Raw genomic sequence first — 14,049 nt, forward strand, 5'->3', positions numbered from 1 at the left:
AAGGCTAAGGCTCCCCGAGAATTCTTTAGCGGGAATTCTGGATTTAAAGTGGGGCCATGAGTATTGACTGCAATGTGAAGGAATTGAGAGATTCTTGCGTGGGATTGGTAGCAGAGGAAGAAGAGAAAGCAGAGACAGCAGACGACGTTGGTGATGACGGCGATGGCGACGACGACGACGACGATAAGGTAGATTCATCCCAGGAACAGCACCATCACACCGTCTCCATTGGACCCAAAACTATACTTAAGTACGCAAACTCTCCATTCCAAGCTTGTTTGCTGCACTCCTTTTCCTGGACTCCTCTGTTTCATTGGTGCTGCACAAGCACAAACGTTCATCGGATAAGGTCTATCGATAAGGTAGTTTTATATTTTGTAGCTTCTGAGATCCCCCGTGTCTTTGATACACATTCAACCTTGCCTCTTGACTATCAACTTCCAATCCCACCACCACTGCCACAACATTGTCATCACCACCACCATCGCTATCATGAATCGCTACCATGGCATCAACAGGCCTGCCACTATCGGGGGGCCTTCAAAGGCATCCGCTACGACTACGTGCCAAAAGTGCCTCAAAAAAGATATGTTTACCCTTTGGCTTACTCTAGATCTTCATAGCTGACTGTTCCTTACGACACTATAGTTATGAATGCAAAGCAAATGCGCAAGAACGTCCCTATGTTTCCCGCCCCTCTCGTACACAACAACTTTCCAATCCCAAGCTTGTTCCAAAATTGACAAGTGATGTGCCACAAGATCTTTTGAAAAAGTACGTATTCCTTCTCGCATATGCCCACGTAATTGCTGTTTCTTCTATGCCCCCAATGGCTAGAAGTATGTTGGTTTTGAGAGGATGCTGTCTAGGCTGTTAGTTCTCATCGACTCATTTGGGATATCGCATTTTTGGGGGCGCGTTTCAAGATTGGAGCATTTGTTCAAAGTTTAGTCTACAATGGGGCTAGGGACTTGTGCTGACTTCACATTGTAGGAAAGGCATTGCCGATGAGCAACTTGCGAAACTGGAGCTGGAACGAGGTCGCAAACGTGAGAGACAAAATGAAGACATGGACACGGGAGCTTCTAAGCGCAGAAGATCGGCTTCTTCAGCATCGGTTTCAACAATATCTACAAACATGTCACGCTCGCCTTCACCAAGAGAAGCTCGACGCGCACCCGATACATATAAGTCTAGACATTCCTATTCACCACCTCAACCTGCGTCTAGTCGATACAAGCGTAGGACTCCTAGCTTGTCGCCGTCGCCATCACCGCCCCGACAAGATATACAGAACTCGGGACAGAAGCGGAGAAGAGACGCATCCTCTTCCGTAGATTCGTATAGCTCCAGAGACGAAGAAGATATGAGAGATTCGAGAGAGAGGGGAAATAGCCGGAGTACCAGAAAGAGGTTCAACGACCGAAGCCCCGAGATTCGTGGGAGGAAGAGTGAGAGTCGAAGTCCCCATAGAGGTAGAAGAAATGTCTCTACTGATAGGAGACGATTTGATGAGCCTCGGGTCAACGAAGGGCGTAGGGAGTCTTTCGCGTCTTCTGCAGCTCATGCACACCCACCGAGAGAGAGGAGTATGAGCCCTTTTAGTAAAAGGTTGGCACTAACACAAGCAATGAATATGGGCCGGTGAGCGTTCCGGGCGGGGAAGTGGTAGAAGATGCTTGCGCGGTTGTGAAACACCCTTTGGCTATCTGCCAACTTTTGTATCTATATTAAAATATAAGACGCCCGTACGCCTCATATTATGCCTACCTTCATTTGAACGCCTTTTGTACAATCAGGTAACATCTCGAAGTGATCTTATTGTAAATCTTCATCTTCCTTCTCCCGTCGCTCCTCCTCTTCCTCTTCCTTCTCCCTCAGCTTGACTCCCTCCACCAAAGCAACGCCTTCCATCCCAACCTCTTCTCCACCCTCACTTGCGCTTATTGCGCCTTTCCCACCCTTCGTTCTAGCAGCCTTTTGCGCACTCTCAATACGTTCCCTCACTAGCCTCGCGATCGCATTCTCCGTACGTACATTCAGTACTTCCATTTTCTTCTCAAGGTCCCTCTTTAAATCCCAATTAGGCTTCTTGGGCTGTAATTTGAATAAGTCTATCCCCTTATCATCCTGTTCCTCTTCCTCGGCCTTCTTTCTGATTTCCTCCTCGACCTCTGCAGCCTGTTGTTCAAGTGTAGGTGTTTCGAGCGCTAACGTGGGAGGGGCTTCAAAACCAAGCTTGGGACCTTTGGTTTCTGGGTCGTAGTTGCGTCCCGAGAGATGAAGCTTCGCGACATCAGGAGAGGCAGGTGGTGAAGGTGAACGCGTTGATTCTGGTGCTACGATTTCGTCGGCTGGTTGCTTTCTTTTTAGGGATTTGAGCTTTGCAAGTCGCGCTTTGCGCTCATCTGCGGCGGCGCCCAGAGTGGCATGTGTAGATGACATTGCCAGGGTTTATATGATGTGATAACCTGAAAGTGTAGCGGAATTGAGGATTATTGTATGTTCAGGTTACCGACAATTGAGTCAAATAAATCTACAGCCGGGAAAGATATTGAAGTTCTAATGCGGAATTTGATTGGCTCACAGTGACCTCAGCCTGGTCTTACCCCGGCCGCTAAGACAAACCTTAATTTTTTTCCCGGGCCCAAATTTTAAAAGTGTAGCCTCTCTTACTGTCAACTTTATAAAGTGCCAGTCAATGGATTAGAAAATGCATGCCGGCAGCTGATGCCTCCATTTTCGAACTCTCTACCAAGACGATGGTCGCCATCGGAATTGCCAATTCTTCCGTTCCTTGCACCGAGAGTCTTCCAGCCATGGCCGTCCAAGAGTGCCGAAATTTATTTGAAGACGAAAACGGGACAAGATCAAGGCCATGATGGGCGTGCACGATCGACAGTTAGGAGGGGAGATACATATTCAGAGTGTCCGGGAGGTTCATCACCAAATGTGCTAGTGCAACCCAACACAGGATATACTAGATTCAACAAACGACGAACAACCCCCACTTCCTTCGCCCGCATAGACATTCCTGATCATGGGTCTATAAGACAATTCTCTTCGAAAGGCAGTTTCGGGAGGACAACTGAAAGCACTGGAGGCGGGTCGCCCACTGAAGATCACACAAAATCACCATATAAATCAGGGCCCAATGAACCAGTGGAGTGTCAACCGAGTCCCCCCGCATCAGCTCGTCAAGACCCGGGGAAAACAGGAGATTCTATGAACGCAAGCTCTTCATTGAGGCCTCGTCGTGTGCGATCAACTGCATCATCGTTTTATCGTCCAAGCATAAATCTTGAGGCACATCATGTGCCTTCCAGACCGGGTGCACTCCATTCGCGACTAAAAACTATTTCCAACAAGATCCTTTTGTATAAGCAGGATGTTTCTACGTCACGTAATACTAAGCCCAATCGCTCTGGAAATTCTACTGCTCTTCCTCTCCACGAGTTGTCAAAACTTGTGCCTCAACAACCTTCATCATCCGTACCTGTCTCCACAGCTCGAACCGAAACTACTTCGCGCCAAGGAACTTCACCCCTTTCTCTACAGGTCAAGATGTCACCGGAAAACTCTAGCAATGAATCCAATTCATCAGATGAGTCTTTCGCCGTTGCGACAACGACAAAATTCAAGAGAACCCGTCACAAATCTACCAGGGATAAATTTAGAAGAACAGATCGGCCGGTTATAGGGTCTCGTATCAAGAACAACCTCCTGAGAAGGTCTCTCTTTTTCCGGCGACCTAGTGGTTATAAGTTTCTTCGTGAAAATTATCGACGACCAAAGGGCATGCTGTCCGTCAATAGGAATATCTCTTTGAATCGGCGACGCCTACACTCTGATCGTTTCACAACTGATCCAGCATTACGCCAGGACTTACTTACTCATTATGAACTTTGGGCCCAGCAACAAGGCCTCCCAGAGCTCTCAACCAAATATCTTAGAGTAAAATTGAATGCAGGAGCAAATTTCATGAAGTTGAAAACGTGGAAATGGTCTTCAAAATTTGCTATTGTCAATCAGCGACACGAAGATGCTTTAAAGGGTCATCCCAAATTGGAGTACAATAAAATTGCTGTATCAAAATTTCCCCTTGCATCGAGGTTACTGTTCATCAAGCAAGACAATGTCACTGCCCTAGCTGCCATTTGGCGTCGAGTTCCCACAGAGATCCGTTCTCATGTTTGGGAGGACCTTATGCTTACAGCGATGGACCAATATCCTGCATCTACTCTCAAACTACTACTTGCAACATATCAAGCACCATCTTTTCCACCTGGATGGGCCGCAAATGACTGCCTTGATTTTGTAATATCTCATTACTTTGGGTCGCAAGAGCAAAAACCCACTTCAGAATCGTTTAATGCCGAGGATCTTCGACAAATATTTGAGAGTGTACAATATCTCCAGCTTCGCGGCCTCCGGCTGAGTGCGCGCTCAATCTACTTGTTACAATTGATGATGAATGACCAAGAATTTAAGACATTCTATCTCATACTGACAGGCACAAGACAACATCTCACTGGCAAAACTTTACTACGATTTGCCTATCGTTTTGCACGGTTTCGCCAGACAGACATGGCTTTTCAAGTACTGCAGCAAGCAACTCGACAAGGCATTAATCTAAACCTTGGAAGATGGCCACAAATCTGCAATGTGCTTCTCACCGGCAGATATCGTGACCATAATGCACATGCTACTGATACAGAACTTTTTGATTTCATGCTACATCACGGTCTGAAGCCCGGGATCGTTACATATAATATCCTGATACAAAATTCACTTCAAGCTGGAGACCATGTTACGGCGTGGCAAATCTATGATATGATGATTGAAAACCGAGTAATGGCGGACGTGTACACCTATTCAATCATGCTAAATGATGCCAAGATTCGTAGGGATGACGTTGCGGTCGAAAAATTGGCGCACTGGATGAGCGAAGACGGTGTTCGAAACAGTTATACTGTTACAGACATATTAGACACAATATTTCGCTTACACAGGCGAGAGTATTTCAAGCGCCCACCCAGTGAGAGAAGATCTCTTCAAACGTCATTCTCGCAGATGCTTCCAATCTATATGAAGAACTTCGAGGTGGAACCATTGGCTCAACTCATACCCAGATTTCAGGAGAATTTCTTAGGTGTGGGGTTGATGAATCGTGACGACGGAATAGATGACACCCACCATGACATCCAAGGTCGTGTAGAAGAGGAACAACATCATCTCGAACTGTCTACTACAGATCAATCCGAAACTGCTGTACCACATCACGAGTCCGCTTCCGAAGACCTTCTTCTAGAACCGAACTATGTAACCTTAATAGTGATGCTGAAATCATACATTGGAAGTGTTCGAAACTACAAGGCTCTATTGAGATTTTACAGCCATTTCAAAGCCCTGATAGCTGCAAGAGATCCAATAGTCGCCCCTCTACTTGTAGAGGCTCAAATCTACAACCATTTGCTCGTTGGGCTTGGCCATCTCGAAGCGCCAATGCACGAATGCCTGAAAATTGTCGCTGATATGCAAGTTTCGCATCCCAAACTAAAAAACTCGGTAACAGAAACTGAGATTGGACAATCTCTTGATGAGGGTGATGATGCTGCGGCGTCAAGTAGTTCGGAACAGAGCGACAATGATTCCGAGTTGGATGATGCGTCCTCTGATGCGACTGATGATACTTTCCAGCCACCTCCTCCAAGTCTTCATACATGGACTACTTTACTTAACGTATTCATGCAACGTCAACAACCTCGTGCAGCCGAAAAGGTGTTACAGATCATGATTGAGAAAGAGGGTTTGGAGCCCAACCAAGCAACATGGAATGCATTGACTATGGGCTACATGAGACTCCAAGACCCACAAATGACTGCAGACGCTCTCATCAGAACAAAGCGGGCTGGATTTATTGTTGACCATATCATGGCAAGCAGATGGTGGCTCAGATTTCAAGCTAGGGCTCGTTTAAGTGAAGCATTGCAATCTGCTTCTGGTGATAATGAGACGACACTGGCAGATGTAGCCTATGCAATGGAGTCTGAGTCCGAGATGCACGATTCGGCTGAGGACGATATCATCGATGAAGAGGTTTTGGAGGCTACCACTTCTAAAACAGGAGATATATATCGTATCTTTCAGCGCCGTCTACACGCTGTCAATTCTCCTGTCTATCCTAATTGGATATTTGACGCTATGATCCGGGTCGGTGAAGAAAATGTTATCGAACCGGAAACAGAGCCAATAAGCGATGAAGTAGCCGAACCTGAAAATGAACCGACTGGATCTTTGGATCGACCAAGTGAACAGGCAGCCAAACCAACCATCGAAGGTGTAGCCAAGTCTGAAATTTTATCAGCTCAATCATCAAACAAGCCAATTAGTGTCAAAGAACAGATTCAAGGACATCTTCCAGACAACCAAATAAACGACCATATTAAACAACCACAACGGCAATCAGAGATTGAAGATAAAAGAGAGCCGAGACTACTACCAGCCAATAAGCTACTAGTTCGAAGAACGACGCAATGGCTAATGACGCCTGAAGCAAAAGCTTTCCGCCGCAGTTCCCAGGAAAAGGGTTAATTACAAGGAGTAAATCCTGTTGACGGTTGTGATGAAAATGATAAGGATCGACAATCTCGAAGATGTAAATATTGTGTTACATATCTACATGAGACTGAGATTAAAGCTTGTAATTCTTTGTATATACACCAGTTTTACATATGCACAGTGCTATTGCTATTAGGGTTGTTTTGGATATAGACGTTATTGAAAACTGGGCGAAATGTAACATTTCATTTACCTATGTGCAACTATGTATTATACTTTACGATAGATTAGACGAATTAGAAATTCATCTCCAACTTATACTGATGAATGCTAAATTCTATTGGTTTCTTCCCTTGAGAATATGATCTTTGGCCATTGACGGCGAGGATAATTTTTCAAAGGCGTGCAGCCGGTGAGCTTCATATACATTGACATTCCTGGTGAACCCCTTTTTAGATCAACTGGAGTGGTTATGCGAGACTCATCGATAAGCAGGAGGGGTTTCTTATCAGACATGCCAAGCTTTTGGTGGGGTTTTATTTACCTTATGTTCCTTTGGGTTCAATGCAATTTGAAGCTGTCAATTGAACAATTAGTTGAAGGATCAATAACTTCATCATGCCAGACAAGGACGCAGGTACTCCGAGAGTCTTTCTCATTAGACAGTAAGTGTTTGCTCTACTCAACCTGGAGACATCTTGAGTATAGTATTCTCCATGGGTTATATAATAATCTTGTACCCCGGTGTGAATTGGATGGATAATGATTGCTGACTTTGTGTTAGTGGTAAGTCACTCGTGGCTCTTTTGATATTATAGTTCACACCTGCATTGTGCATTATTTAAAACTCGCACATATCCATTAGGTATCTAAAGGCTTGGACAGTCAAAGTACTAACTTCATCACCTCCCAGGCGAAACAGAATGGACCATCTCAGGCCGCTACACAGGCCGAAGTGACATTCCCCTAACTCCCCATGGAGAAACCCAAGTTTCCTCCTCCGCCCGCGTCCTAGTCGGTCCCTCCAAAATCATCAATCCTTCAAAGCTCGCGCACATATTCATCTCCCCTCGAACCCGTGCTCGCCGCACATTCGAAATCCTCTTTGACGAAAAAACACAGCAACAACTTGCAGATAAAACAGAAATCACAGAAGATATTAGGGAATGGGAATATGGAGCTTATGAAGGATTACTTACTGCGCAAATCAGAGCTGCGCGGAAGGAACGGGGTCTAGATGCAGAGAAACCGTGGAATATTTGGACGGATGGATGTGAGGATGGGGAGAGCGCGGATGAGGTGAAGGAGAGATTGGATGGGGTTATTGCGAAGATTAGAGAGATGCAAGGTCCGTATATGCATGGAGAGAAGGGGGTGGATGTTGTGTTGATTGCTCATGGACATATTTTGAGAGCGTTTGCGAAGAGATGGATTGGGTTTGAGTTGGGAAGAGCGTTGCCCATGATGCTTGAGCCGGGCGCTGTAGGTGTGTTGAGTTACGAACACCATAAGGTTGATGAACCGGCATTTTTGCTGGGTGTGAATATGGGTGCGAGCGAAGAGTAGAAATTCAGTTCATGGGAACGATTCTAGACTGCATATAAAGTAGACATAGATATTAGAGCAACAGCTTTAACCTACGCCTGGTGTTACAAATTCTGGGTATCATGGTTTTCGTTTAAATGTGTACAAGAATAAGGCCTCCCGAGTAAAAGTCTCTCTATCCTGATCCTCGATTTCCTCGACTAGGAACTTCTTCTTTGCCTTCTTCATAAATTGCATATCTGCCTTCCTCCTTTTCTTGAAACAGAAGTAAATAACCGCATCTTTTGATAGTTCCAACAGCTCTTCGAGCGTCTGAAGCAGTAATGGAAACGCGGGTTCAAAATAGACACAATCAGCTGCTAAAATAACATCTGGCTTATCTTTCACTACCAGCTCTGGTAATGGTTCGCCCCTGTACTAGTTAGAGTATATTCATGAGCAAGGAGGGGACTATTAGAGCATACCAATTCAAGATTAGCGGTTCGACTTTCGAGGATACTTCGTTGAGAGCAATATTTTGCTTCATGAGTTCGTACATAACTTCCATGTCCGAGAGAATCAACGGATGTTGAAGATCACATGCTAGAGCTACGGCTAATCCAACCAATCCTCCTCCAGCGCCAAGTTCGAGTCTGGAATTTGTTAGTTCATGAGCTCTTGGATTATGCTGTGTTTTGCATATGTTGTTGTAAATTCTCAGAATTCGAATCACTATTTCCATTTTCCATATCTCTTACTCTTTCTATACAAGACCCCCTCCAGATCCTCTGGGATTTCAAAGAGGCCAAACGATTTTATACGATTGTACAACATTATCGTAACTACATATCACTGTAGAGAAAACAAACAACACATGACTTTTCCAGGACATCAAAATTTGGAAACCCTTCCACAAGATGAATTTTGCGGGCCTTAAAGCGAGATGAGATGTGAGATTAAACTTACATCTTAGCATCTCTCAAATCATCTTTATGATACCGTAGCATATGCTGCGCAAGCACCATACCCGCAGGCCAAAGTTGTCCACCACATCCTTTTGAGAGATCTTCGTGGAGTTTTAGCGGGGGCTCGAGAAGACCGGAAAAGTTTACGGTGCCGGTTGTGGCCGCTTTGTATGTTGGGAGAGGAGCGAGATCAGTTCCTATTGCTAGAGGAGAAAACTCCGGAGAGGGAGATCTTGAAGAAGTCATTTTGGGGATTTGGAAAATTTGGAAACCCGCCACAACAACATTTAACTTAAGCACTTCTAGACTTTTGATATTGCCCCACCATCCCACCATGAATTATGCCGTGTTATGTAAGCTATTTCGCCTAATGTGGCTCGAGTGTGGTTCACCGCCTTAGAACAATATCCCTTCGTCTGTTCTCCCTGCAACAACCCTTTCTAACACACCAAAAGGGCAATTCCCTGGCCTGGACAATTGAATATGCTCGGCAAGGAATGCTAAGACCATTGAATAGTGATGCCGGATTTGATGAAGTCTACATTTAATGAGCTGTTGAAAGGTTCAGATAACCCTGTGTGCTCACTACACTTTCAATTTGAACCTCCCTCTATTGCTATCACAATCGTACGAAATTATTAGAGATGGTTAGCTGACTGGGGAGGAACGAAACTTTGAAGATGAATCCGACAATTCTATTCGGATTGGTTTCCTGATAGTATTTTTGTTTCCTCAGACTTGCCACAGAATGTTGCTCGCTTCAGTGGGGCTGGTCAGTGGAATTTGACTATGTATAGCCTCAATTGAGCATGTCAACCTTCATAAATATTTCAATTTTCTAGTAAGGCGGGGTTGTGATAGTTCATTATCCCTTGCATCACGATGGTTCTCGAATTTCAGGTAGGGTGATACCGATAGGTGGATCCCCCTCTACTGCGCCTTTGGAATATCTGGGGATGGCAAGTCCATGGTATCTAGCTTTCCCTATGTCAGATTTCTTCTGCCATTCGCCGTTTTCATCTAAAACTTCTGTTGACATGTATTATCTCTCATTCTGTATGCAAGTAGTATCTTCATCCGGACTTTCTGAGAATTACATCTGCAAGACTCTCTGGATATGGCATTAAGGATTACTTTGTCTGGCATTGCTATCCTTGGAGCGGTCGTTGATGCTATACCATCTATCGCATACCCCATCAATTCTCAATTCCCTCCTATTGCGCGCGTGTCAATACCATATTCGTATACATTTCCTCAATCAACATTCACTTCAACGTCCCCTCTCAGCTACAGCTTAGCGGACTCGCCTCAATGGCTCTCTATTGATAGTACTTCTCGAACATTATCAGGCATACCATCTAGTAGTGATACTGGCAGTGGAGCAGTAACGGAGGTCATCTTCGGAGTGATTGCAAGCGACTCCTCGGGATCTGTGACGTCGAATACTACTCTAGTAGTGTCCAAAAACTCGCCACCGACAATTAAAATATCAGCCCAATCACAGCTTGCTTCAGAAGGGCCTTTCTCAGCACCATCAACCTTATTATACCATCCTTCGTCATCCTTCGAGATCAGCTTCGATTCGGCAACATTCTCAAGTCCCAGCGGAACAGCTCTTAAATACTACGCTTTAACAGTCGATGACACACCTTTGCCTTCTTGGGTTTTTTTCGATGAGAAAACCCTTACTTTTAGCGGTCAAACACCAGAGTATGCCTCTCTCATACAGCCACCGCAGACTTTCGGAGTCCAGCTCATTGCTTCGGATATATCTGGATACTCTGGAGCATCGATCCCTTTCAACATTAGAGTTGGGGTGCATCTGCTAGCATTTAGCACGGTAAATTTGGTTGTCAATGCTACACCAGGAGTGGAGGTCAATTACACAGGTCTACAAAACAGTCTGCAACTTGATGGGCAACCCGCCAATGCTTCAAGTATAGTTTCAGTTACTGCTCAAACGCCAGAATGGCTTGACTTCGATAACACGACTCTCAGTCTGATCGGAACACCACCATCTGACGCCATCTCGTACAATGTCTCCGTACAGGCTATAGATATTTATGGGGATAAAGTTAATACTGTGGTGCTCATCAAGATAGCTACAGCATTATTCGTTGGTCCTATTAAAGATGTGAATGCAAGTATCGGATCTAAATTCTCTATCAGCCTTGGTGCTTATATTGGAAACAATTACGATACTACGTTAACGGCACAAGTGTCTCCACCAACGGATTGGATATATTTTGATGCTCATAGTTTCAGGATATGGGGAAAGGTGCCTACATCTGTTAAACCTTCGAACATCAATATTACACTTACAGCAACCTCCAAGACATCCAAACGCTCTAGCTCTGAATCTTTCAATTTGGCCATTCAAGCATCAGATGGCTCCTCACCCACAAACAGTCCATCAGCATCGGGTACATCTGCAACATCCGGTGTCAATTCACCTGCAAGTGCGAATTTGAGCAAAGGCGTGATAGCAGCAATCGTGGTTCCAGTATTGGTTGTCTTCATCGCACTCATCCTCTGTCTGTTTTATTACCGCAGAAGACGTTCTAGTCCCTCACTACGTTCAAGCGGACCTTCCAAAGAGGATATCTCAGGTCCTATAAAAAGCATGTCTAGCATAGAACGAGCATATTCTACCAAAAAGATTGCACCACTACAACTCGATACCTCTGGCTTCTCTATCGATGCTAGTTCTAGTGTTTATACATCAACTACTCCCAATATCGTGGTTCATGACAATCGCAAATCGCTCCGGCGCTCACAAACTTTGGCTCCAAAGTCGAAGTTTCGCGAATCTCAAAGCTTTGGAAACAGGGCGCGTGCAAACTCAGAAAATGCATTGAGTAAGACCCCGAATCGGAGTACATGGAGGAATACTCAAGAAACGGATTACACTTTGGATAGTTCGAGAACAAATAGTACTAACATGCTGCAACGGAACTATTCGAATTACTCACGGAAAGGATATACAAGACGATCACAATATGTTGTTAGCAATGATCCAAGGCTGAGGAATAGTGAGATGAACCAATTTGGCAGCCAAAGTCTCTTTGGCACCAATCCTTCTGATGGTACAATATTGAACTTGTCAGATAGTAATTTTTCATCCTCTCCTTTGGATAACTTCTCTGTGTTATCAGGAGATTGGAGTAAGGCAACCCGAGCACCTCTTGCGCCACGACAAAACAAACAAAGTCAGAATAACGAGAGAAAACGAGCCCATCGTAAATCAACAACTCGAAATCTCAATTTCGCATTGGCAGAAGGTGTAGATAAACGGCTAAGTGGACTTGGTCACGGAGCTCGAGAATCCATTTCTTCATTCGATGTCCTAAATACACCAGGTCGTAGGGGAAGTATAGGACATGGTCAACATCCTAGTCTCGCACGCAATTCCCGCACGTGGAAAACTGTTCACACTCTTGATATGGATGTTGATAAACATCGCAGTGCAACAAGCGTATACTCAACTACCTCCACTGACCTTCTGAAATTTGGGCACGCAACGGTATCGCAAAGTGGCGGCAAGGAAATTTTAGGCATAAAACCCGTACCTAAGAGTCCTCATGCCCCAGCACCAATTTGGGAGTCGGAAACAGGAGGAAATAGTAGAATGTCGTATAGTAGCATCAGCACACGACCAGTCTCTCGTCGTGGGGGCGCATCTCCCTTCTTCAGCGGCGGGGGAATGGCTTCTGTGCGTCGTAAGGCAAGGAGAAGTTATGCGGATTCGCCAACGGTGCCTGAAGAAGTGCAGATTGGCGATGAAGTACAAGCCGCTGGTACGGGTACCAATAACGATTCGCTGGGAATAACATATCCGAATGGATATTCGAGCGCTAAAGAAGGTACCAGACAGTTGAGATCGTATATCCAAGCTACATTTAGTAAAAGTAGATTGAGGGGGAGTGACAGTTTGGTTAGCTTAGACAGTAGGTTCGAGAGTGTGAGTCCGAGTATGCAAGAATTACAGATTCGTCAGGAGCAAGTGCCTGATTCGGGAAATGCTTCTCAGAATCAGAGTAGACATATGCAGCTTTTAGAAATGGATAGGAGAGAAAGAGAACGAGAACGAGAAAGAGAGAAGGAAAGAGGAACAAGACAACAAACCACGGAAACAGAAAATGGTAGCGACATCCTCGCCAGCGAATTCAGCGCCGGCAGCTGGGAAAGCATGGGCGAAAGCACAGATGTAGATTCGCAACCAAATTTCATACGACACGGCACTACCACGACGATTCCCCAAATCCCTCAACTTCCCACTTTGGGCGGTAGTACTAGCGGATCTGGAATCGGAGGTGGAAGCGCAACGGAAAATACAACGAGAGCAAGAAGTTCCACACTCGCCATCCCGCACTTCTCGCCTTTCCTATCTAATCCCTATACCCCAGATCTCGGAGCCCAATCCGCAGATTCCATCTGGCACGAGCAAAATCCATCACTGCGACGATCTACCGATGCAGATATAAAAGAAGGTTCTCATTACCCCTCAACCTCTCATCCGATATCCAAAGAAAAAGGAAAAGACGTCAAATCCGACGACAGAACCCGGGAAGAATCGCCCACGATGGGAAATTTGATCGTGGGACCTAATGCGCGCATGGTGATGGGAGCGGGACGGAGACCCGTCAGTGTGGATGCGAGGGAGAATCGGAGAATTGGGAGTACGAAGGCGAGGATTGGACGGCATGCTGAAGGGGGGGTGGGGAGCGAGGGCGATTTTAGCGCGTATATTTGATTTGGTTTGGTTTGGGATGATGTGAGGGGGAGAGGAAGGGGTAATTGGGATTTGGGATTTGGGATTGGAATTTGGTTTGTGTGATGGATGATTTTTGGGTTATTTATTTTGCGTCTTGAGATGAGGAGGAATGGGTGAGAGGGAGGAAGGGGGAAGGGAGGGAAGGAGTTGCATAGGATAGAGTAGAATAGGATATGATATGATATGTTATGATAATACATTAAGCCATACAACAAGTACACAAAG

The 14,049-nt window shown here is 45.3% G+C and overlaps 6 protein-coding genes across 7 annotated transcripts; 4 read left to right on the forward strand and 2 right to left on the reverse strand.

Moving 5' to 3' along the window:
* Positions 1 to 96: 96 nt before the first annotated feature.
* BCIN_04g05830 (hypothetical protein) lies at positions 97 to 1,758 on the forward strand. The gene is made up of 3 exons (XM_024692686.1): positions 97 to 586; positions 639 to 774; positions 994 to 1,758. The coding sequence occupies exons 1-3, from the start codon at positions 493 to 495 to the stop codon at positions 1,646 to 1,648; spliced, it is 885 nt and encodes a 294-aa protein (XP_024548465.1). The 5' UTR covers positions 97 to 492; the 3' UTR covers positions 1,649 to 1,758.
* Positions 1,759 to 1,763: 5 nt separating this feature from the next.
* BCIN_04g05840 (hypothetical protein) lies at positions 1,764 to 2,544 on the reverse strand. The gene has a single exon (XM_001557687.2). It carries the CDS (start codon positions 2,443 to 2,445, stop codon positions 1,819 to 1,821), a length of 627 nt encoding a protein of 208 aa, XP_001557737.1. The 5' UTR covers positions 2,446 to 2,544; the 3' UTR covers positions 1,764 to 1,818.
* A 133-nt stretch (positions 2,545 to 2,677) lies between these two features.
* BCIN_04g05850 (hypothetical protein) lies at positions 2,678 to 6,874 on the forward strand. The gene has a single exon (XM_024692687.1). It carries the CDS (start codon positions 2,731 to 2,733, stop codon positions 6,592 to 6,594), a length of 3,864 nt encoding a protein of 1,287 aa, XP_024548466.1. The 5' UTR covers positions 2,678 to 2,730; the 3' UTR covers positions 6,595 to 6,874.
* Positions 6,875 to 7,088: 214 nt separating this feature from the next.
* On the forward strand, positions 7,089 to 8,187 carry BCIN_04g05860 (hypothetical protein). Of its 2 annotated transcripts, XM_024692688.1 has the most exons (3): positions 7,089 to 7,226; positions 7,346 to 7,347; positions 7,475 to 8,187. In XM_024692688.1, exons 1-3 carry the CDS (start codon positions 7,180 to 7,182, stop codon positions 8,125 to 8,127), a joined length of 702 nt encoding a protein of 233 aa, XP_024548467.1. In that variant the 5' UTR covers positions 7,089 to 7,179; the 3' UTR covers positions 8,128 to 8,187. The 2 variants fall into 2 exon arrangements, with proteins under 2 accessions (XP_024548467.1, XP_001557740.2); XM_001557690.2 differs by lacking the exons at positions 7,089 to 7,226; positions 7,346 to 7,347 and having other exon boundaries at positions 7,412 to 8,187.
* A 7-nt stretch (positions 8,188 to 8,194) lies between these two features.
* Positions 8,195 to 9,327, reverse strand: BCIN_04g05870 (hypothetical protein). Its single transcript, XM_024692689.1, has 3 exons — positions 9,052 to 9,327; positions 8,571 to 8,738; positions 8,195 to 8,518 (listed from the first exon to the last, which is right to left on the reverse strand). Exons 1-3 carry the CDS (start codon positions 9,294 to 9,296, stop codon positions 8,227 to 8,229), a joined length of 705 nt encoding a protein of 234 aa, XP_024548468.1. The 5' UTR covers positions 9,297 to 9,327; the 3' UTR covers positions 8,195 to 8,226.
* Positions 9,328 to 9,895: 568 nt separating this feature from the next.
* Bcaxl2 lies at positions 9,896 to 14,035 on the forward strand. The gene has a single exon (XM_001557693.2). The coding sequence runs from the start codon at positions 10,168 to 10,170 to the stop codon at positions 13,801 to 13,803; it is 3,636 nt and encodes a 1,211-aa protein (XP_001557743.2). The 5' UTR covers positions 9,896 to 10,167; the 3' UTR covers positions 13,804 to 14,035.
* The last annotated feature ends 14 nt before the right edge of the window (positions 14,036 to 14,049 follow it).

Source organism: Botrytis cinerea, chromosome 4, assembly GCF_000143535.2.
Source record: "Botrytis cinerea B05.10 chromosome 4, complete sequence".
NCBI classification, from domain to species: Eukaryota; Fungi; Ascomycota; class Leotiomycetes; order Helotiales; family Sclerotiniaceae; genus Botrytis; species Botrytis cinerea.